The following is a 22,468-nucleotide window of genomic DNA, read 5'->3' as shown; positions in this document are numbered from 1 at the left end:
ACAGTGGGATCGAAATCTGTCTTGTAAGTGATGATGTCCTTGATGCCCAGTTTGTCAATCAGAGAGAGGGTATCATCGAAATAGTCCAGGTTCCGCTGAAGATGAGCTAGGTCAATCCACTGAACGGAGACATAGTTTTTCTTGAAATGCGCGACAATATCACGGTAGATCCTGCACTGATCCCTTGCCCAGACATGGTCAACATCCTTGATCACAGCCCTCTCATTGAGATAGTGGTTCTGAGTGCGAAACTGCAGAAAGTCCTTGGGGGACATTGTTCGGACATTGACCCTCTTCTCCTTGTGCGCGACCTTCTTGAAGGACTGCTTTTTGGGTTGCAGACCTGAGGTGGCAGACCCCTCGGGAGCCTCTTGGTTGCGATACTGCTTGGACTGCGTGTCACGTGGGGGGCTCGAACGGCGAGAGCCACCGGGATTCATGGCTCTTGGAGGAGGAAGGAGAGGTGGAGCAACCCTTCCAAACCAACGGGGAGAAGGAGCTCCACGAAACGAGATCCAAACAGGGAGTTTTCGGGCTAGGGGAGGGAGGAGCCGCGAGGAAGAAGAAACAGGTTGAGAAAAACGGGCTCCCCCTCCTTTATATAGCCCAAGGGGTACGGTCCAGCGGTAGTACCGCTGAGGACCTAGCGGTAGTACCGCTACCTGGCGGTAGTACCGCCAGATGCAGCGGTAGTACCGCTGGGGTCCTGGCGGTAGTACCGCTCCCCCTTGAGGCAGCCCTAAAATTTTTTTAGCCGATCGTGTTGGATGGGAATCCTGGCGGTAGTACCGCTACCCCTGGCGGTAGTACCGCTGGGGTCCTGGCGGTAGTACCGCTGTAAATGTCGCAACGCGGCTAAGGAAAAGAGATGAACTTGGGCACATGACACGTGAGTAAAAATAGATAGCATCTAGGAAAATGTACTGACTTGTCATTGTATATCCTTTCTTCTATACGCAAGAAAGGATGGAGGGGCGGTGGCTGAGGCCACCTATGTTTGAGACAATGGTATGACACCGCGAAGAATTATCCTTGGGTTCATGACCAATGCTCGTCTTTGAAGCACAAGTACCATTTGACAATGGCTAAAGTGAAAGACTAGATTGATTTATGCATAATGGGGGGACGGAAAGTTCATTGAGAGAACAACACTCCCCCTATGTCCATGCCTACATCTAGACCAAGATGGAATGCAAAGTGAGGTGCAATATGCCTAGTTTCAATCCACGTTACTTGAATCAATGATATTTAGCTCATGCCTTAACTCTCGGAACCTTGCTTCATCTAGAGGCTTAGTGAAAATATCTGCAAGTTGCTCTTTAGTGTTGATGAAGTGAACCTCAATATCACCTAGCTTGATATGTTCACGAATGAAGTGATGACGAATATCAATATGTTTGGTTTTGCTATGTTGCACTGGGTTGAGGGAAATCTTGATAGCGCTTTGATTGTCACATAGAAGAGGCACTTTGTCACAAGTGACACCATAATCCTTTAAAGTCTGCCTCATCCATAGCAATTGTGCACAACAACTTGCAGCTGCCACATACTCAGCTTCAGTGGATGATAAGGAGACGCAATTCTGCTTCTTTGAAGACCACTTACCAAAGAGCGACCAAGGAATTGGCATTCTCCAGACGTTGACTTCCTCTCCACACAATCTCCTGCCCAATCTGAGTCAGAATAGCCAACTAGATTGAAGTTTGCTCCTTTGGGATACCAGAGGCCAAAGTTTGGGGTATGAGCCAAATATCGAAAGATTCGCTTAACAGCCATGTAATGACTTTCTTTTGGTGCGGATTGAAACCGTGCACATATCCCTACACTCAACATAATATCCGGTCTAGATGCACAAAGGTAAAGGAGGGATCCAATCATAGAGCGGTATACCTTTTGATCCACTGCTTTACCATTGGGATCACTGTCAAGCTTGCATCTTGTTGGCATGGGGAACTTGACCGGTTTGACATCTTCGAGCTCAAACCGTTTGAGCATGTCTTGAGTGTACTTGGCTTGTTTGATGAATGTCCCTTCTAGACCTTGTCTAATCTCGAACCCGAGGAAGAAATTCAACTCTCCCATCATGGACATCTCAAACTTCTCAGTCATTAGTGCAGCAAATTCTTCATTGAATGAAATGTTAGGAGAGCCAAAGATAATATCATCAACATATAGTTGGCATATGAACAAATCCCCTTTAACCCTCTTAGTAAAAAGAGTGGGATCTATCTTCCCAATTTCAAACCCACGATCTTGTAACAACTCAGTAAGATACTCATACCACGCGCGTGGGGCTTGTTTAAGGCCATAGAGTGCCTTATTAAGTTTGTACACATGATTGGGGAGCTTGGGATGTTCGAATCCCGGGGGTTGTTTGACATAGACCAACTCATTCAAAGGACCATTAAGAAAAGCACTTTTCACATCCATTTGCTGTAATTTGAAGTTATGATGAGAAGCAAATGCAAGTAACATGCGAATAGATTCTAGACGAGCAACGGGGGCAAAGGTTTCACCGTAGTCGATACCCTCGACTTGGGAGTAGCCTTGAGCCACCAATCTTGCCTTGTTTCGAATCACAATTCCATTGGCATCTTGCTTGTTCTTGAATATCCATTTGGTCCCGATGACATTATGTTCCTCCGTTGGCCGAGGCACTAAATCCCAGACTTGGTTGCGCTCGAAGTTGTTAAGTTCTTCGTGCATGGCCATAAGCCAATCCTCATCATCGAGCGCTTCCTGTACCTGTTGAGGTTCACAATACGATACAAACGCGTGATGCTCACAATAATTCCAAAGCTGTTGACGGGTGGATACTCCCCTTTTTAAACTGCCAAGTACATTCTTCATAAGATGTGACTTGACTCTCAGCTTGTTCGCATTCTTGGCTGCTCGACGCTCCAAGAGTTCTTCATTAGATAATGGGGGAGCATCGACTTGTTTCTTTTGCTTGCCCTTGCGTCTTGAGCCGGTTGTTGGAGCTCCAGACGGGAATTGTGAGACAGTCTCCTGATCATCTTGTTCTTGTATTAGTGGTTGCTCTTGATCTTGATCTTGTGCTTCTACTTGGTCTGAATCTCGGGGTTGCACTTGATCTTGATCATGAGCCGGTTTGGAGTCTTGGGGTAGTGCTTGAATATCATGGGACACATCACCATTGTTGGGCAATTGATCTTGACCTTGAGCTTGTTCAACTTGTTGAGAGTCTTCTCTTTGTTCATCGGAAGCGTGTGGGGCTTGTGGGGGTGATGGCTCCACTTGAGTAGAGCATTGTCCTTCTCCTTCGGCCACAAGGGGTTCCTCAATGGGGAGTATTTGACCAATCCCCATTCTTCTTATGGCTTGGGGAGGAATTTCATCACCTACATCACAAAGACCACTTTGCTCCACTTGGGAGCCATTATTTTCATCAAACTCTACGTTACACGTCTCCTCAATTAGTCCGGTGGACTTTATGAGGACACGGTAAGCATGAGAGTTTGTAGCATAACCAACAAAGATACCCTCATGTGCTCTAGAATCAAATTTAGCTAGCCGTGCTCCTTTCTTGAGAATGAAATACTTACAACCGAATACCCGGAAGTAATTGAGATTGGGTTTGTTTCCAGTTAAAATCTCATACGGAGTCTTGTTCAAGCCTTTGCGGATGTAGAGCCGATTGGATGCATGACATGCTGTGTTGATGGCCTCTGCCCAGAAGTTATATGGAGATTTGAATTCTGCCATCATTGTCCTTGCAGCGTCTATCAAGGTCCAGTTCTTCCTTTCTGCCACGCCGTTTTGCTGAGGGGTATATGGTGCAGAATATTGGTGCTTTATTCCCTCATCACCTAGAAACTCATCTAAGGTGTAGTTCTTGAACTCTGTGTCGTTGTCACTCCTAATCATCAAGATCTTTGCTTCATGTTGACGTTGCGCTTCATTAGCAAAGTTGATGACCGTTGGCTGAGTCTCACTCTTCTTTTTAAAGAAGTATACCCAGGTATATCTTGAGTAGTCGTCAACAATCACTAGGCAATACTTTCTGCCTCCAAGACTATCAAATGATGGAGGACCAAACAGATCCATATGGAGAAGTTCCAATGGCCTCTTAGTGTAGATAAGAGTCATTGGACGATGAGCAGTTTCATGAATCTTTCCTTCAATGCAGGCACTGCAGATACGATCTTTAGCAAAGCTCACATTTGTTAGTCCTCGAACATGGTCCCCTGTCAGGAGACTTTGCAAAGATCTCATATTGACATGAGCTAAACGGCGATGCCAAAGCCAGCCCACGTCAACTTTAGCCATTAAACATGTCGCAGTCTTAGTGGGTCGCTTTGAGAAGTTCACCACATAAAGACCATTCTCGACATGTCCAACATAGGCTACTTTAAGAGTCTTGCTCCTTAGGAGGACCACAGTGTCAATATTAAAGAATGTGGAAAAACCCATAATTGCAAGTTGACGAACCGAAAGTAAATTGTAGGCAAGTGACTCGACAAGCATGACCTTCTCAATAGATAAATCTTGAGAGACAACCACCTTACCAAATCCCAATAACTTTGAAGAGGATGCATCGGCGAATTGGACATGGGTGGGCATAGATGGAGAAGGACGCACATCCACCACTAAGTCCTTGCTTCCGGTCATATGATTTGTTGCTCCACTATCAAGCAACCATGACACCCCACCGGAAGCAAACTCCTGCAATAGATCAAGGTTTGGTTTTAGGTACCCATTTTTTAATGGGTCCTTTCATGTTAGAGACAAGGGTCTTAGGAACCCAGATAGCCCATTCAATATCCTCATCGTAGGAACCAACAAATCTGGCATAAACATGCCCATCACTAGCACAACACAAAACATAAGAAGAATTGAGTTTGTCGGTTGTGTTAGTAGGAACGGTTTTGCCCTTCTTGGGGTTCCCATAGTCCACCTTGTTCCTGTTCACCTTCTGAGTCCCCTCACCCTCTTTGACAAAGATGTCCATGAGGGTGAGAGATCGTTTGTTCTTGTTCTTCCTTTTACCTTTTGACTTGGAGGTAAGTCCAAGTCCTTCCTTTCCTACAACACCCTTTTGAGTGCTCAAGAGATCGTTCAGACTCTTCTCACCTTGTATGCATGCCACAAGACCCTTCTCAAGTTTCTCCTTTAACTTGGCATTTTCCTCCACAAGATGTACATGCTCACAACAGGGGTTAGTTGCACAAGCATTATCAATTAACACAAAGGGAGGACAAGTAGAGATCTCCTTGGTAAGCTTTGCTTGGAGTTGATCATGAGACTCTTTTAGAGAGAAATGAGCACCTTTCAAGGCTTTGTGGGCCTTGTCAAGTATGTCAAACTCCTTTTTGAGTCTGTCATGGCCAACCTCAAGAGCATACTTTTCAGATTTAAGCATACGAGTAAGAACAACATCATGATCTAGTTTCTTTTGCATTTTAGCGCAGTCATCGTTATATGACTCCTCAAGAGCCAAACGAAGAGTGCGCTCCTCTTCTAGAGCACTAGATAATTCGGCAATTTCATCGGCATAGTCACGACTATGTCCCTGAAGCTCAGAGATGGTCTCCTCATGAGACTCAATGAGATCTATGGCCTCACCCAGTTGTTCCAAGAGAGCAACAAAGTGCTTCTTGGGTTCTCCCTTAATAGTGCACAGAAACTTATCAAGATCATGCTCATTAAGTTCCCCAACATCACTATCGTCAACACAATTTAAAATGAAGGAGGAGAAGCAATGTTGGTCTTAATGATGGGAGTTACCTGATTGATACCTTTTGCCATGAGGCACTTGGTGATGTGGTTCTAGTTGGGGGCGTTGAAGAGAGACACCTTCTGGGGAGAGGTAGTGGCAATAGCAACAGTTGCCGTTGCCACTGTATCATCATCATCATCATCTGAAGGATAATCTTCAAGGGCCACCATCCCTTTTGGGTGAGGTTTCTTCACAAAGTTGTTCTTGATTGGAAATGATTTGGTTTTGTCTTTGCGAATGAGCTTGCCTCCGTTGTCTTCCCTTTTCTCATAGGGACATTCGGCCACGAAGTGACTCACGTTACCACAGTTATAGCATGTCCTTACTCGTTGTTTGGGTTTGAATCCACTTGAGTTGTTCTTGGTGAAAGTGGGTCTTGAGTTCCTCTTGTTGCCCCAGAACTGCCTTGATGCAAGAGCCATGTGCTCATGATAGGCATACTTTGTGTCCTCAGGGCAGCCCTCCTCTTCCTCATCTTCTTCTTCTTCTTCTTCAAGCATTGCTTTTGCTTTCAACGCATGGTTGGGTGAAGTTGTCTTTGATCGAACACGAGCAAGTGCATTGTCGGCTGTTTCGTTCATGATTGACATTGCAATAAATTCATCCAACACCTCACTGGAAGACAAGGAGTGAAAGTCTGGCCGCTGACGAATGACTGATGACATAGCTTTGTTGAAAGGCATGATGGCTTTAAGGAACTTGCGTTTGACCCATGTGTCATCCACATCCTTGCTCCCATGATCCTTGAGTGCCACAACAATAGCAGTCACCCTCCGATAGAGATCACGAGGGTCCTCGTCTTCCTTCATCACAAACTCATCGGCCTTATCAAGTATCACTTCATAGTTGGATCGTTGAATGCTTGAGCTTCCCTTGTACAACACCATAATATGCTCCCAACAATCCTTGGCCAAAGTGAAGGGACGCAAGTGAGGAAGATCTTCAGGTGGCACTGCAGATTGGAGAATAAACAAAGCAGAGTGATTGTATTGATTGTCTGCATCTTGTCTCGGAGTGAGGTTGCTTGGATCATGGGGATAATATCCTTGCTCAATGATTCTCCACAAATTTGTTGAGCTGTGATTCAAATGAGACTTAATAGAAAATACCCAGTTAGCAAAGTCACCTTTCACAAGCTTAGGAGGAGGACCAACAGGATTAAGACGTGGTGCGGGAACGGATCCTCCATAGACCATGGGGTGTGGAACTGAGGCATATGTTCCAGTCCCATCCTTCTCGTGAGACGAGGGAGGTTGCATACCTTTACCCGCTTCCTTAGAGGAGTTGGCCTCCGAATCGGAAACGGTGGGTTTAACCACTATAGCCGGTTCGGGTGAACTTTTAAATCCCTCAATTAACTCTTTAGGCATGGTCTTGACCTCGTTCGTCAAGGACGTCTTGAGAGCGGCCATAGCCATATTCAAGTCGTCCCTTGTAACCGAAGTCAAGTCCATGGCCTCGGGTTGCCCATGATTAATTCCCTCTTCGCCTTCCATACTCTTCGGGTGGTTAAACCCTTAATAAAGAGACGTGGCTTTGATACCAATTGAAAGGATCGATATGGTTGGCTAGAGGGGGGTGAATAGACAACGACCACTTTTTAAATAATCTTAGCAAGTTAAGGTAAACAACATACGGGTTCACAAATAATACGACAATGAGGTGAACCCTAAAGAAGCTAACAACGAGGGCTATTAAGACAAGTAAGATATAGTCACAAGCATAAGCAAATACAAAGTAAAGGATAGAGATAACCACAAGTGGAACCGATGGAGACGAGGATGTGTTACCGAAGTTCCTTCCCTTTGACAGGAAGTACGTCTCCGTTGGAGCGGTGTGGAGGCACAATGCTCCCCAAAAAGCCACTAAGGCCACCGTATTCTCCTCACGCCCTCGCACGATGCAAGGTACCGTGATTCCACTATAGGTGCCCTTGAAGGCGGCGACCGAACCTTTACAAACAAGGTTGGGGCAACTCCACACAAAGCTTGGAGGCTCCCAACTAGACCACGAAGCTTCACCACAATGGAATATGGCTTCGAGGTGACCTCAACCGTCTAGGATGCTCAAACACCCAAGAGTAACAAGATCCGCAAGGATTGGTGGGGGAATCAACTTTTCTCTTGGTGGAAGTGTGGATCTAGGCCTTCTCAACCAATCCCTAAAGAATCAACAAGTTTGATTGGCTAGGGAGAGAGATCGGGCACTTTTGAGCTTGGGGCGCAACAATGGAGCTTAGAGAGGTAAGAGATAGAATTCCTCAGCTAGAAGAACCCTTTATATAGTGGGGGGGAAAATCACACCGTTTTCCCACTCTCTGCCCGAGCTCCAGCGGTACTATCGCTGTCTGCAGTGGTACTACCGCTGGCATTCCAGCGGTACTACCGCTGAACAGGGGCGGTACTACCGCTGGATGCAGCGGTACTACCGCTGGGACTCCAGCGGTACTACCGCCGACACCAGCGGTACTACCGCTCGCCCCTTGGTAGTGCAAAAGCACTACTACCACCAAGAAAGTCTTCGCAAAAAGATCCGTCCACGAACTACCGTTAGGCAGGTGGAACAAAGCTCCTGGAGCGGTACTACCGCTGACCAGGGGCGGTACTACCGCCAGCTAGCGGTACTACCGCTGGCTGCAGCGGTACTATCGCTAGCAATCCAGCGGTACTACCGCTGGGGACCATTTGCAGAGATGCGAGAAACAAAGTGGCGGGGGCCGCTCCAAAGATGAAGGAAAGGGAGAATGTGAAGTGTGCGCGTGCAAAGATAGATTCCACCCAAACCTTTCCACTACGGATCCCCTCTTAATAGTACGGCTTTCCTATGACTCAAATAAAGAGAATCGTAGAGAGCGTCGTGCTTCCGTTCCATGTATGAGGAGACGTGTCGTCTTGTGCCGTTGACGTGTGTTATCTGAAACCTTAACACACACGGTTAGTCCTGTACGGTACTGTCATCAATCACCAAAATTACTTAGGCATAAACTATGCCCCAACAACCGCTCATGTGCGGGCTGAGGGGATAATGGTTGGATCTTTCCCTTCCTATAAAAGGGGTTCTTCCCCATTGAACCCCACACTACTAGGAAAAGGCTTGCTAATGGCGCACCTATTTTCGCTACTAATGGCGCACTATAGGTGCGCGACTAGCATCACGCCATTAGATTTTTTTACTAATGGCGCACCACAGGTGCGCCATTAGTATCTGGTATACTAATGGCGCACCAGGCAGTGCGCCATTAGTATAGCTCATGGTGCGCCATTAGTATGCCTCCCAGGTGCGCCATTAGTGTGCCTCCCAGGTGCGCCATTAGTATGCCTCTCAGGTGCGCCATTAGTATGCCTCCCAGGTGCGCCATTAGTATGCCTCCCAGGTGTGCCATTAGTGTAGCCCATGGTGCTCCATTAGTATCTGGTATTCTAGCATATATATGTTTTGTTTCAAAACCACAAATTCAACATCACATAACATATATATCAAATATATAATACATAATATGTGCCCAATAGTTTTACTGATCTACAACACATAACATATATGCAAAGTTGCATAACAAATTTCATGATCCATATATCAAAACTCCATAGCATCCATACATCCAAAATTCCATAGCATCCATATATACATATAGTTCCATAGCATCCATACATACATAGCTCCATAACAAATATAGTTCCATAGCATCCATTCATTATTCACATACAATTTTTTGAGCTAGAATATTATTTTGTTTGTATTAATATGTTACCATTATTATTTTAGATGACAAAAAAGACAACTATGGCTCCAAAGGTTTGCTTTATGTCTTCACGCCACATAAGTAAACGAAGTAGAAGGGGCGCACGTTTAGGAGCTCCAGCGCGCGGTCCTTTTGAACTTCCCCTGGCAAAAGAAGCATGAATCAAAAGCGTTAGGGAAAGAAAACAGATGATTCAAAATTACAAATTTTGATACATATTGGCTTCTAACAAAACAACACCAGCAATGTTTGTTACAAAATTTACGAGGTATCAAGATAAGGACTTCGCTCTGAACACCAAACAATGATTATAAAACACGCATGCGAGCAAGGAGATCGACATACCCAGGGTAGTATGGTGACGGAACAAGAAATGCATTTCCTAGATCAGCAATACAAAAGCTCAGTATTTCCATTGCAGGCGTCGTACCAGATGTTATCACCATTTGAGATGGATCAAAGGATATTGACCCTTGCATGATTTGCCTCAAGACTTGAAGATTTCTTTGTACCAACTTAATGACCATCTAGCTAATACAGGACAAGCAACAACATATTAATGCGGAAAACAGGGTGGCATCTTAGCATAATTTCTGCATGACTTGTGCCCAAAGGGGCTCATCATTAAATTTATTTTCTGATATATCAGCATGACAACACGTCTTAAAGTACGCTATATTTATCATATGATTGAAGCCTAGTGAAAGTGTGAAACAACAAAACAAAGTGCAGACAACTGGTCTCTATCTAGCCCAGGAACAAATTCTAGAGCCAAACCAACAAGCAGATTACCAAGTCCTTACTCACCACAAAGGTCATTGATCCTCTTGGCCAACTCCTTGATCTCCTTCTCGGCCGTCTTGATGCTCGTGGAGCATGGCCCAAGCCCCTGTCAAGTGTCAACGGCAGCCAGAATCAGCAAACTTGAGCAGAAACCCTAGAAAGAGCACTCCACATCTCGCCTAAGCACGCCGATTTCCACCACAGAAAAGAGGCAAGCAACACAAAATAAACAGCACCCCGTCTCTCGCATCAAAGCCCTAGCAGAATCACTAGCCCTCCCACATAGAAGCTCCTGTAGTTGGAACCAAGGATAGCAATGGGAAACGGGTGACAACAAGTGGAAATACTTTTCAACTAGTACTAATATTAGTCACTGACACGAAACCAGATCCAGTTTTGCCATTTGACTAAGAAAGAAGTATTGAGTATCTCAGATCTAAATGCCTTCAATATTCAAATCTTATCATTTAGAAAACAATTGGGATATGTAAATCAACACAAGGGGTTCATACTGGGGTAAAACTTACCTCAAAACCTGTAACGTCACAGTATCTCTTTGGTGGATAAATGGATGGGGGCGACTGAATATTTAAATCTGCATAAAAACATTCTGTGAACATTATATACGCCACAACAACTTGCTCTAAATACTACAGGTGTAGACTACCTAAACAACACAAATAACTTGTTTCGCTAATGTCAAGTTTTTATTTCTATTATCCAGCTTTATACTCTAACTGAGAAACACAAGTTCATATAAGAGCTATCTAATCGCCTTAGCAGTGGAAGCTACTGATTCAGAAGCTATGAATATTAGACATAAAGCCAAGAACCTATTGATTGATTCTATTAGCATGGGATTCTGGGAAGCACGAGCTCGGAACCAACTTCCCGAAAATTACTCACTGTAAATTGAACGAAAAAAACAATGAACTGAAAGTTTGTATTTTGTAACATAAGAAGAAGCAATTCGCAATTCAAATGCTGCTACTGTTAGCACACACCAGAAACAGAAAAAAAATAGTATAATACAGTCCCAATTAGAATGAATTTCTGGCCACCACAAGTTTCTAGGCCTAGATCGAGCGGATAATCAATTTGGTCCTGATGAAACACATCAATGAACTACAATCGCAGGAGTCCACCAACCGAGAAACACATCAATGAACCCGGTGAAATTCACGCTAGAGCTTACCTCCAGCTCCAGCATGAGTATGACCTGCGCGTATACCTTGTCGATGTCCGCCTCCGCCTGCCAAAATCTCCCCATAAAAAATTAGCTGACCGACTTGAATTTCGGAGCACACAAAAGGCCGAGGAAATTGTACGAAGGCGGGAGGGAAATTGAGCAAGGGGAGTGGGTGGGGGGTAAGCGGGCACCTTGAGCTCGATGTTGATGACCCGGCAGAGCACCTTGGGCAGCAGATCGTAGAGGCGCATCTGGTTGCCGGCGACCTGGTTCATGGAGGCCTCCACCTAGAAAACCAAAGAAACAGCGCGAGAGCAAGGAAATTCAGCGCGCAACCGAAGCAGAAGGACCTCCCCGCGCCAAATCGCGAGGCGGGGGTGGAATTAAGCGAGGAGGAAGGGAGGCGGGCTTGATCGACCTGCTTGATGTGCCCCTGCGGGAAGTAGAAGACGAGGTCCCCGACGCGCGGGGCGGTGATGAGCGGGCCGGCGCAGGCGTGCCAGAGCTCGTCGTAGAGCGGATCCCCTGCTCGGAAAACCAGCACCGCTAAGCGTCAGGAACCAACGAGGAGGAGTGGGAGGAGGATTACGGGCGCGCTGGCCAGATCCGGAAGCTCACGTACCTACGGAGGGTGCCTGCGGCATCGCCATGGCGGGCGGCGGCATCTCCTGCTTCTGCTGGCCGGCGGCGCGGCGCGAGGAACCCTAGATGCGGCTGCGCGAGGAGGCTGCGGGGAGGGAGCGAGGGGTGGGAGATGGAGGAAAGGGGAAGCGAGAGGAGGGGCAGAGAGATTTTTTTTTGCAAAACTACTAATGACGCACCACCTACATATGCGCCATTAGTAACCCTGGTTACTAATGGCGCACCTCCTCTGGTGCGCCATTAGTAGTTCCGCAAAAAAAAAAGTAGTGGCGCACCACCAACAGATGCGCCATTAGTAACACTGGTTACTAATGGCGCACTAGGTGTGGTGCGCCATTAGTAGGTTGAAAAAAAAACCAAAAAAAAATATAGTAGTGGCGCACTACTAACAGATGCGCCATTAGTAACCCTGGTTACTAATGGCACACCAGCTGCTGGGGCGCCATTAGTAGTTTTGCAAATATATATATATATATATATATATATATATATATATGTATACATATATAGTAGTGGCGCACCGAGTGTGTGGTGCGTCATTAGTGTCCATCACACTAGTGGCACAGCTCACATGGTGCGCCACTACTATATAGTAGTGGCGCACTGCTTGTGTGGTGCGCCATTAATATCTATATCATCTATAGCTCTTTTCCTAGTAGTGCCATCCTTTGAGCTTGTGTTTTTCCCCATTATTGATCTTCTTCGAGCTTGCTATCTCTCAATCCCTCCAATGATTCTTGCTAGTTTTTGAGGAAGAAGAGAGAGAAGATCTAGATCCACATTTCCACCAATCACTTTCTCCTATGTGTGACGGGAACCCCTTGGATCTATATTTTGGAATTCTTTGTGTTCTTCTTCGTTCTTCCTCTCATTTTTCTTCATAGCATTAGTTGTTGTGGTGGTATTTGGAAGAGAAGGACTTGGGCACTTCGTGTGCCCTTGCCATTGCATTTGGTGCATAGGTTTGAGTTCTCCACGGTGATACGTGGAAGTGAAGTTTGAGAAGCTTATTACTCTTGGGTGCTTGATACCTTAGAGATTGTTCTTCTTAGGTGCTTTGGCGTCTTAGAAGCTTGGTGATGCCTCGGAGCTCAATCATTATGGTGTAAAGCTCCGGGCAAGCGTCGGGGCCTCCAATTAGGTTGTGGAGATCGCCCAGAGCAATTTGTGCGAGTACCAGTGACCGTTCCCAAGGGTTGCCAAAGTGTACGGGTTCGGTGACCGTCCCCAAGGGTTGCCAAAGTGTACGGGTTCGGTGACCGCCCCAAGGGTTGCCATTTGTACAGGTTCGGTGACTGTCCTCAAGGGTCCCTTAGTGGAATCACGGCATTTTGCATTGTGCGAGGGCATTAGGAGATTACGGTGGCCCTAGTGGCTTCTTGGGGAGCATTGTGCCTCCACACCGCTCCGAACGGAGATTGGCATCTGCAAGGATGTGAACTTCGGGATACATCGTCGTCTCCGCGTGCCTCGGTTATCTCTTACCTGAGCCCTTTACTTATGCACTCTACTTTGTGATAGCCATATTATTTCTTGTGATATATCTTGCTATCACTTAGTTGTTTATCTTGCTTAGCATAAGTTGTTGTTGCACATAGGTAAGCCTAGTTGTTTTAGGTTTCGTGCTTGACTAATTAAATATAAGTTCTCCGCATTTGTTCAAGCCTAAACCGTAATTATTTTAAAGCGTCTATTCACCCCCCCTCCCCCTCTAGGTGACATCCACGTCTTTCACATGGCGTCATGTGAGATCGTTGGGCCAAGCGCATGGGCTAGCTCTTGCTGGCGCCCGTCGACAGTCTGAGAATCGTGTCCTCGCCAGTGCATCGGGCATTGGCTTGGGGCACATGTGTGGGTGCCTCCTATGGTGAAGGCGCCTACCCGGTCTCGAGGACTCTTGTCAGGGTAAGAGTAGATGGAGTGTCCCCACTCTTCCTACCATGGCTAAGTGTGTTGTGATGTGAGCGACACACGGTATCTCGCGAGAGGGATGCCGAGGCGGCGACCCCGGATGTTGGACCGCATGGTTGCTCTTCAACGGGCATCATTGCGGCGACGGGTGGCACTCCTCCCGAGTTGCGTGGGCATCAGGATGTGTTGCAAGGGGTAGCTCAGGGTGTGCCCTCTCTTGAAGGGGCGATGCTTCAATCCGGATCTAGGGATGTGATATTGTTGCGTTCCTCCTGGCGGCCTCGTGGTGGCATGATTTTCCGAGCGAAAGCTTCGTGCCTTAGCGCCAATGACGGCGACAGATGTCGGTGCCGCGCTTTTCCTGAAGAGTTGTTATTATTCTTGTCTCCGTGTCAGGGATTCGGGTGATGACCTTTGTTCGGTCTGGACTCGGCAACGGCGACACTGTGCGCCGTTCTCGCTCTTAGGGGCGTTGGCGTGGAGCTTAGGTGTGCTAGATCGTAGCGTGGGGGTGTTTAGGTCTTCCGGTGCTCGTTGTTGGTAGGGTAGCCGCGTGTGTTATGCGTGTGCCGGTTATCTCGGGATCGGCTTTGTAAAAGGGCTACCTCATCATTTTGTATCGTTCGCATTTTTTCAGATGTTATTTCATATACATAGAAGGGGGCGAAAGGCCGTTTCGACAGAGTTAAAACCATTGCTTAGTGTGTTTTTTTTCTATTTACAAAGAGGGCACATGCGATTCTACATTTTTAGCAATACTGAACCTGTGATTCTACTACTAACATGCATATGAATAATAACCCAAAATAAAAGTCCGCTAGTGTTGTCACACCAGAGACTAATTTTATATGACCGGGTCTTGACACGCCACTGTCAGTCGACTATACAATGAGAAGGCAAAACTCTCTAGACTTTCTCCCAAAAATATCCCATCTCATGAAAGGCTACGTGTAGTGAATAACCTTCGTCGTCCAGGACAGCGCACGGTGATATGATCGCTGAACTAATCGTGCAGTAGGACGATGGCATTAACTGCAACCCATGCTCGATCGTGTCCGTCTCACCAGTCACCAGAAGCCGATGCTCGTGTCCGTATACGTAAACCTCCATCCTTTTTCAGAACACAAGCGGCCTGGTGCTACGCGCAAACGGTCTCCGGCTCTACACCATGGGAGTAGGACCTGGCATGCATGCATGGCGGCCTGGCCGGAGACGGACGAGCCGTTGGAGTGGTTGCGACGGCGGCGCGCGTGCTCTCCGGCCGAGGCTCCGACGACGGCGGATCATGCACGGTCGTGCGCTCCGCGGCCACCCTCACCATCACCGGCTGTTCATGTGTGTGGCGTGGTGAACGAACGGTGTCGGTGTGGATGTCGCTAGTGCTAGCTTTTAGTACGATCACGGATCACCACGTGGCGTGGCCGGTGGAAGGAAGCAGTGGTCACCGACGTATGACAGGCTTGCCCCACGTGCAACGACTAACCATTTTATGTTTCTTGGACAATGTAATGCAATGCAATTATTTTTTTCAAGCACACTAGAATTGAACACGTTCATATACATAGGAATGCACTCATATGTATAAATGCACGCACACGTTACTTTTATAAGCACTTTCGAAAGGTTTGACGGATATATCATCTTGAGATTGACGAATTTGTTACGGACACATTCATATTCGATAAGAATGTCTCTTTCACCGAACACACTAGAATTGAAGACGTTCATATACATAGGAATACACTCATCTGTATAAATGCACATCACCTTCAAAAAGTTGGGCGGATATATCATCTTAAGATTGACAAATTTGTCACAGACACATTCATATTCGACGAGAACGTCACTCTCACCGAACGCACATCATCAAAAGACCTGAAACAAATTCAATAAAATATAATAATCATCAATATATTAGTTTATGCAATATAAAATATTAAGATTGACAAATTTGTCACAGACACATTCATATCCAAAGGACAGGATATACCATGTCCATCTAATCATCAAACCATATACTCCCTCCGTCCTAAAATAACTGTCTCAAGCTTAGTATAAATTTGTACTAGAGCTAGTACAAAGTTAAGACACTTATTTTGGAATGGAGGGAGTATTAGTTTATGCAATACAACGACCGTATCAGGCTCTTTCAGCTACAACTGGTTTTTAGTGGATCGATTCTTTGTTGTTGGATTTCAGTAAAATCAAAGCAATCGTTAAACTGTTAGGTACGACATGAGCAGATTTTTGCTCTCGAGCTCCATGGAGTCCTTTATTTTCAAACATTCAAAAGTTCAGAATGAAAGTTTCGCTCTTAGCCTTCACGGAGGCCTTTTTCTGAAGAAGAAAAAAATAAAAATAAAAACTTTTCAGTTTTAAAGAAATCTAAAAAAAAAACAAGTAAACAAAGATGTTATGTGTATGTGTTAAAAATTTAGGATGAACAACATTGAAAGGCAATCTGTATAAGAAATAATAAATTCATGGTCTAGAAGGATCAATAGTATCATGTGTTAACAAGCCTAGTGTTTTTTTTGCACAACACTTATTTCAACGTATTTTGCCTTAAAAATTATAAACATGTGTTTTGGGCTCGTCGTAATGGAAGTATTATAGGTAGTATCATGTATGCCAACTAGATAATTTTGATGAGGTGGCATAAAATTAAATAAAGAAAAAAAGGATTGAGTGTCATATCATGATATCGTGTCATATTAAATGGTGTGCTCCTATGTATTATGCACGACAATAAATAAAATATCATATGATACTAACATATGATATTATGCATTATGGATGTAGTATCATATACAAGTATCATATGCATGATACTACTATATGATAATCCTCATTACGACCAGCCTTATGTCTTCTCGTATATCTATGTTTTTTTAGGTTTTTTTAAATATAAAAATACGAAATTTCATGTTTGAATTTTTTTAAACCCTTATTGATTCGTCCATACATTCACACTCCTCACTTTCTACTTATATACTTGCACTTTATTAGGGGAGATGAAGAAAAAGAAAGAAAAGAATAAATAAACAAAAAGACAAGGGGTCGCGTCCTACGTGTCGGACCGATCGAACGCGTCTGTGAGTCCTCATATCTTCTTTACATTTGTTCTCGATGCGAGGGTTCGCGTATAGGCCAGGCGTATAGAGATTTAGATGGATTATTTTCTCTCTCTTTCCTGTTTGGTTACTCATCGAACTCGTCACAGTTGTTTGAGGAAGATCTGACTATCTGAGGATGCTGGATGTAGATTCTCAACAGTTCTCACCACCTCGATCTACTTGTGACATGTACATATGCGACAGAGCAACGTTATTGACATTAATTGTGAAGAATCTTAGTACAAGCGCACCACAGCACCTCATACTACATACATGTTACACTGTCCAACATCTATTGGACAGATTTTTTTGTTGGGTGAGTACAAAACCGAGAGTCACTACAAGAATCGTCATTATTGCCGAGTTTGAAAGAAACTTGGCAGAGCACATATTAAATCCGGTGAAATATTCACCAAGTTCCAAACTCGACGAAAAACACTCGGCTGGACGGCCTCAGGCAATCATTACTACTGTTGAGTGCTTTGTATTACGAACTCAGTGAATATATATATATATAAATGTTTGCCGAGTTCCAGCCAAAAAAAAAAACTCGATGAACCATACCGCCAGACTCGACATGCCATCAACGAAATCACCACGTGGCGCAGTTCTTTGCCGAGTGTTGCGTGCACAAACTTGGCAAACCTTGATCAATAAGAATAATTAATCCACGTGGCAACATACATTGCGCAGTGCAATATATCTATGCAGTTGATCATTAAGCTGAACTGGGCAAAATGTTTGCCGAGTTGCACAACCGGTAGTACACTGTCCAATAGGGATAGGGCGCGTTGCACGTCGTCTTTACCCAGTGTCATAATCCGTCGATTTTGTCACTATTAGAAACTATGCACACATCTTTAAGTGTACCGAGTTTTTTGTCAAAATAAACTCGGCGAATATTTGACAACTGATTGGCAATTTATATGTTTCCCGAGTTCCACACTCAGGGACGGCCCGGTAAAACAAGAGTGACCAAGACGAGTAGTATGGACCGATGAAGCTTAATGCATTAATTCAAAAAAGGACCGAACACCACTGAGCTTAATGAAATGATCTGACCGATAAAACAAGAGCGACCGAGAGTGGCAGTATGGACCGATGGAGCTTAATGAAATGAGTCAAAAAAGAGGGACGGCGTCACAAGTTGGCAGTTAACTTGACCGGTTACGCCTAATTTCGTATGTAACTGATATCCTAGTTGTGAGCTAAGTGTTGATATGCGCGTTGCATGTAGTTGAGATCCAAGTGGGTACCACAACCCCTCCCGAACCATCAGATGGACGACCCAATAAAACAAGAGTAGGGAACCGAGGAGCTTAGTGAAATGATCCGACCGATAAAATAAGAGTGACCGAATCGGACAGTATGGATCGAAGCAGTCCGGTAAAACAAGGGCGACCAAGACGGGTAGTATAGCCCGATGAAGCTTAATGCAATGATTCAAAAAAGAGCCGAGCACCACAAAGCTTAATGAAATGATCCAGCCGACAAAACAAGAGCGACCGAGACGGGCAATATGGATCGAAGCTTAATGCAATGATTCAAAAAAGAGTCGGGCAATCAACAATGCACTTAATGATGGATACAATCTCTAACTAAGAAACTCATCTGCTAATCAACAACATATGATTAGAAGAGAAGATTCACAGTGACAGTCATATCCATCACAAAATACAGTGATGACTGTAGCTTACTAAACGTGGATGAAGCGGCTATTTATCCTGATCCGGTCCCTCCTTAACTAGTGAGGTGGGACTAAACCACCATCTATGTTTATCGAGTTCTTTCTGTTGGGCACTCGGCATATACGGAGCTAAATGAAATGATTAAAAAAGAGCCGGCGATCATCAGTGCTCACTTTGTGAGGATAGAAAGTGTCATATGAAAATTATCAACCCATCATAAGCAACTCTACTCTACTTATGTTAAACAAAGAAGCTTCATAATGGCAGTCATATCTTCCACAAAGGATGCGATGATGAACCTAGCTTGCTGCTTCTGGACGAGGCGACAATTTGACGTGGTTACTTCGCTCCTCGAGTAGCAAGGTGGGACTAAATAAAAATCGAGGGTCATAACTTTGCCGAGTTCTTTTTATCGGGAACTCAGAAAATATATGACCCCTCGAATTACAATTTTTAAAACTAAATATTTGACATGTTTATCGAGTTTCCGTTAGTAGGAACTCGGCAAACTAAGGCCACCACCACGGCTCCGCCCGTTGCTGCCAAGCATGGCCCACATGTCAGTCTTTGCCGAGTTGTTTCGGTCGGGAACTCATACGTCTCAAACGTATATACTTTTTCAAACAATTTTGCTTTCGTTTTGGACTCTAATTTGCATGATTTGAATAAAACTAAAACAAGATTAACATTGTTTTCAACAAAATTGCCATGATGTTATTTTTGTGTAAAAATAAATTTCTCAGAATTGGACGAAACATTTTTGTTTTTTGTTCTCTGGAAAATATGAAGATTTATGGAGCAAAGACCGTCAGTGTCAAAACCGATGGATCTCGGGTAGGGGTACCGAACTGTGGATCTTGATCGATGGGTTGCAGGAGGGGGGCCACCTGTTGGTGCCAAGCCAACAGGACGCGACCACCCCCGTGGGTGCTCTCTGATGGCTGGGGGCCACATCGTGGCTACTCCGACCCTAATTCGTGTCCTATATATTCACAATTACGGATAAAAAAAATAAGAGATAAGTTTTTATCGCGTTTTACGAGATAGAGCCGCCGCCACCTCTTGTTCGTCTTGAGGAAGGCTGATCTCGAGTCCGTTTGGGGCTCCGGAGAGGGGGATTCATGGTCATCGTCATCACCAACCCTTCTCCATCGACAATTCGAGGATGCTCACCACGAGGAGTGAATAATTCCTTTGTAGGCTTGCTGAACGATGATGAGGTTTGATGAGATTGATCATGTAATCAATTTATTTCTATAGGGCTTGATCCCTAGTATCCACTATGTTCTTAGATTGATGTTGATATGACTTTGCTATTAATGCTTGTCGCTAGGGTCCGAGTGCCATGATTTCAGATCTGAACCTATTATATTTTCTCTGAATATATAAGTGTTTAGATCCTATCCTACAAGTTGTATGCACCTATTATGTATCATAATCCGCATACCCCAAGGTGACACTAATTGGGATTTTTTCTGGTGGTTGTCGTAGTTTGAGGAGTTCGTGTATTCACCATGTGTTAATGTTTTGTTCTGTTTCTCTATTAAAAGAAGACCTTAATATCCCGTAGTTTTCTTATGGACCCCGCTACCATGGTATGGTAGGACAAAAGATGTCATGCAAGTTCTTATCGCAAGCACGTATGACTATATACGAAATACATGCCTACATTACATTGATGAATTGGAGCTAGTTTTGTGTCGCTCTAGCGTGGAAGTGTTACATGATTAACGTAATCTAAATCATTATCCATCATCGGTCCACGTGCCTACGCTTTTCATATACTGAATCTTGCTAAGTTACTATGTTGTTGTTGCTCTTACAATCGCTACAAAACCGATGTTGTTACCAATACTATTACTATTTTGATGTGCTACTAAGATCTTTGCTACTAAAATGAAACCTACGTACTACGTAAGACCTATCTACTCCTTGTCGGAAATGTCGACGATCTCCGTGCCCTCAGGCGGATAAATGGTCGTCTGCCGCAGCTCTGCCCCCTTCGGCTGCTTCGATGCGGCCTCCTCCGCCTCAATCTTCGCGTCCAGGTCGTAGAAGAGGGCGTCGGCCTCCGTCTGCCTCTGCCAAATGAGCCGGCAGTTGGCCTCCACCTCGACCTCATCCCAGATAGAATCCATGATGGCATGTTGCTCCGTCATCTCCTTCGATTGGGCGACGACGAACTACGCATGTGCCTTCACCATGCTCAAGCCGGGAGCCTCCTCCTCCATGGCCTCCGGCTGCTCCTCCTCCTGCTGCTACTACTGCTGCTCGTCCTCCTCGTCCTCTGTCTCCAACGAGTCCGGATGGAGACCCACAACGATGCGGGCAGCGTGATAAGCATGGATCTCTGCCTTGATTTGACGGCGCCGCTCCGGAGTGAGCTGCGCGTAGGTGGTGATGAGCCGCTGGACCATCCTGACGGAGACGGAACTACGAAATGAGGCGGACAAGCTCGGGTGACGGCGAAGTGGAGGAGGCAGATGTGCCATAGTTAGGGGGCGCTGGACGACTTAAATAGCTGGCCCCGACCTCAGGCGGGGAGCCGGAGTGGTCGAGGCGACCGTCGGACCGTCGGGTTTCCCGACGAGTCCGCGTGGGGCCAATCTGTCAGTCCGACTAGACGGGCATGCCCGGTCTTGGCTCGCCCATATTCGCCCCATATTTAGGCTGGAAATGGAAGGTGCCGGTCAACCGAGTCATTTGAAGTCGGTTTAAGAGGTCTGTTTGAAACGGTTTTTTGTGATCGGACGGCCTGACCGGACGTTTGAAGTGGGTTTGAGGGTCCAGACGTAGATGCTCTTACGGATTTCTTTTACAGGGCATCACGTGGCAGTCCGCTGGTCCATGACGTGCGGGCCCGAGCTAGGCCCGCGTTCGCTTGGTTGAGGTGGCCGCCACGCCAACCGCGTGTTCGTCCACGAGGACGCATCCTGGCCATCCTTTCACCGGGCCAACGTATCCAACCGCCAAAAGAGTGCGGGGCCTGGCTTGCAGTAAACGTGTACGCGTGGAGTGACCGGTGGAAGGAAGGAAGGAATAGTGACCGACATGCCCCACGTGCCCTAATGCTCTTTCCATGTGTGCAACCAATAGAAAATGTAACAAACTTAGCTAATCGTGCTGTTTTCAGGTAACTTGTTTTATTTAGAGTAGCCAACTTGTTTTTTTTCAGTGGACTGATCCGACCGTGTTTGGCAGCAAAATAGAATTGCTGGTCATTAAATTATGAGTACGTATTTGTGTAACCATAACCAGCTGGGTGGGTAGCTGCCTAACACCAACTTAACATTTCTCATCACCTCTACCAACATCACCAAGATAGATTATACAATGGTTATAACAAACACTGCTGGCATTATGAAGAATCTTAGTACATGTGCAGTTGGGCACCACTGCACTATGCACTATGTATACATGGTACACCGCCTAACACCAACCAACGGTTGCTAGATGAGTGTACAGAAACCGTACCCAAAATATATACATTGGAGCTAGCTTCATCCACTGATTTTGATTGATATGAACGAACATAGATATTCTTCCATGCTCTCCCTTTTTCTTCTTCCAATAGACAACCCGTATCCGAGTTGTTGGAACTACCACCACTGAGAGCCGACAACGTCGTTGGCTTCAATCAACACCCAAGGGAGGTTTTGT

The 22,468-nt window shown here is 45.5% G+C and overlaps 1 protein-coding gene across 1 annotated transcript; it reads right to left on the bottom strand.

Annotated features, from left to right (window-relative positions):
- Positions 1–9,360: 9,360 nt before the first annotated feature.
- Positions 9,361–12,116, bottom strand: LOC123419230 (auxin response factor 4-like). The gene is made up of 8 exons (XM_045107142.1): positions 12,074–12,116; positions 11,870–11,976; positions 11,643–11,738; positions 11,412–11,514; positions 10,790–10,872; positions 10,287–10,368; positions 9,923–10,010; positions 9,361–9,622 (listed from the first exon to the last, which is right to left on the bottom strand). The coding sequence occupies exons 1-7, from the start codon at positions 12,114–12,116 to the stop codon at positions 9,967–9,969; spliced, it is 558 nt and encodes a 185-aa protein (XP_044963077.1). The 3' UTR covers positions 9,361–9,622; positions 9,923–9,966.
- Positions 12,117–22,468: the final 10,352 nt, after the last annotated feature.

This window comes from Hordeum vulgare, chromosome 1H (assembly GCF_904849725.1).
Source record: "Hordeum vulgare subsp. vulgare chromosome 1H, MorexV3_pseudomolecules_assembly, whole genome shotgun sequence".
Lineage (NCBI taxonomy): Eukaryota > Viridiplantae > Streptophyta > Magnoliopsida > Poales > Poaceae > Hordeum > Hordeum vulgare.
This window is presented reverse-complemented; position numbering and strand designations above follow the sequence as displayed.

Excerpts from the sequence above, each read along its gene's own strand:
- LOC123419230 (XM_045107142.1), bottom strand. The coding sequence starts at position 12,116 with ATGCCGCCGCCCGCCATGGCGATGCCGCAGGCACCCTCCGTAG. Across the intron at positions 11,739-11,869 it reads CGCAGGGGCACATCAAGCAG|GTGGAGGCCTCCATGAACCA; the intron begins GTCGATCAAGCC and ends TTGGTTTTCTAG. Across the intron at positions 10,369-10,789 it reads GTGACGTTACAGGTTTTGAG|GGGCTTGGGCCATGCTCCAC; the intron begins GTAAGTTTTACC and ends GACACTTGACAG.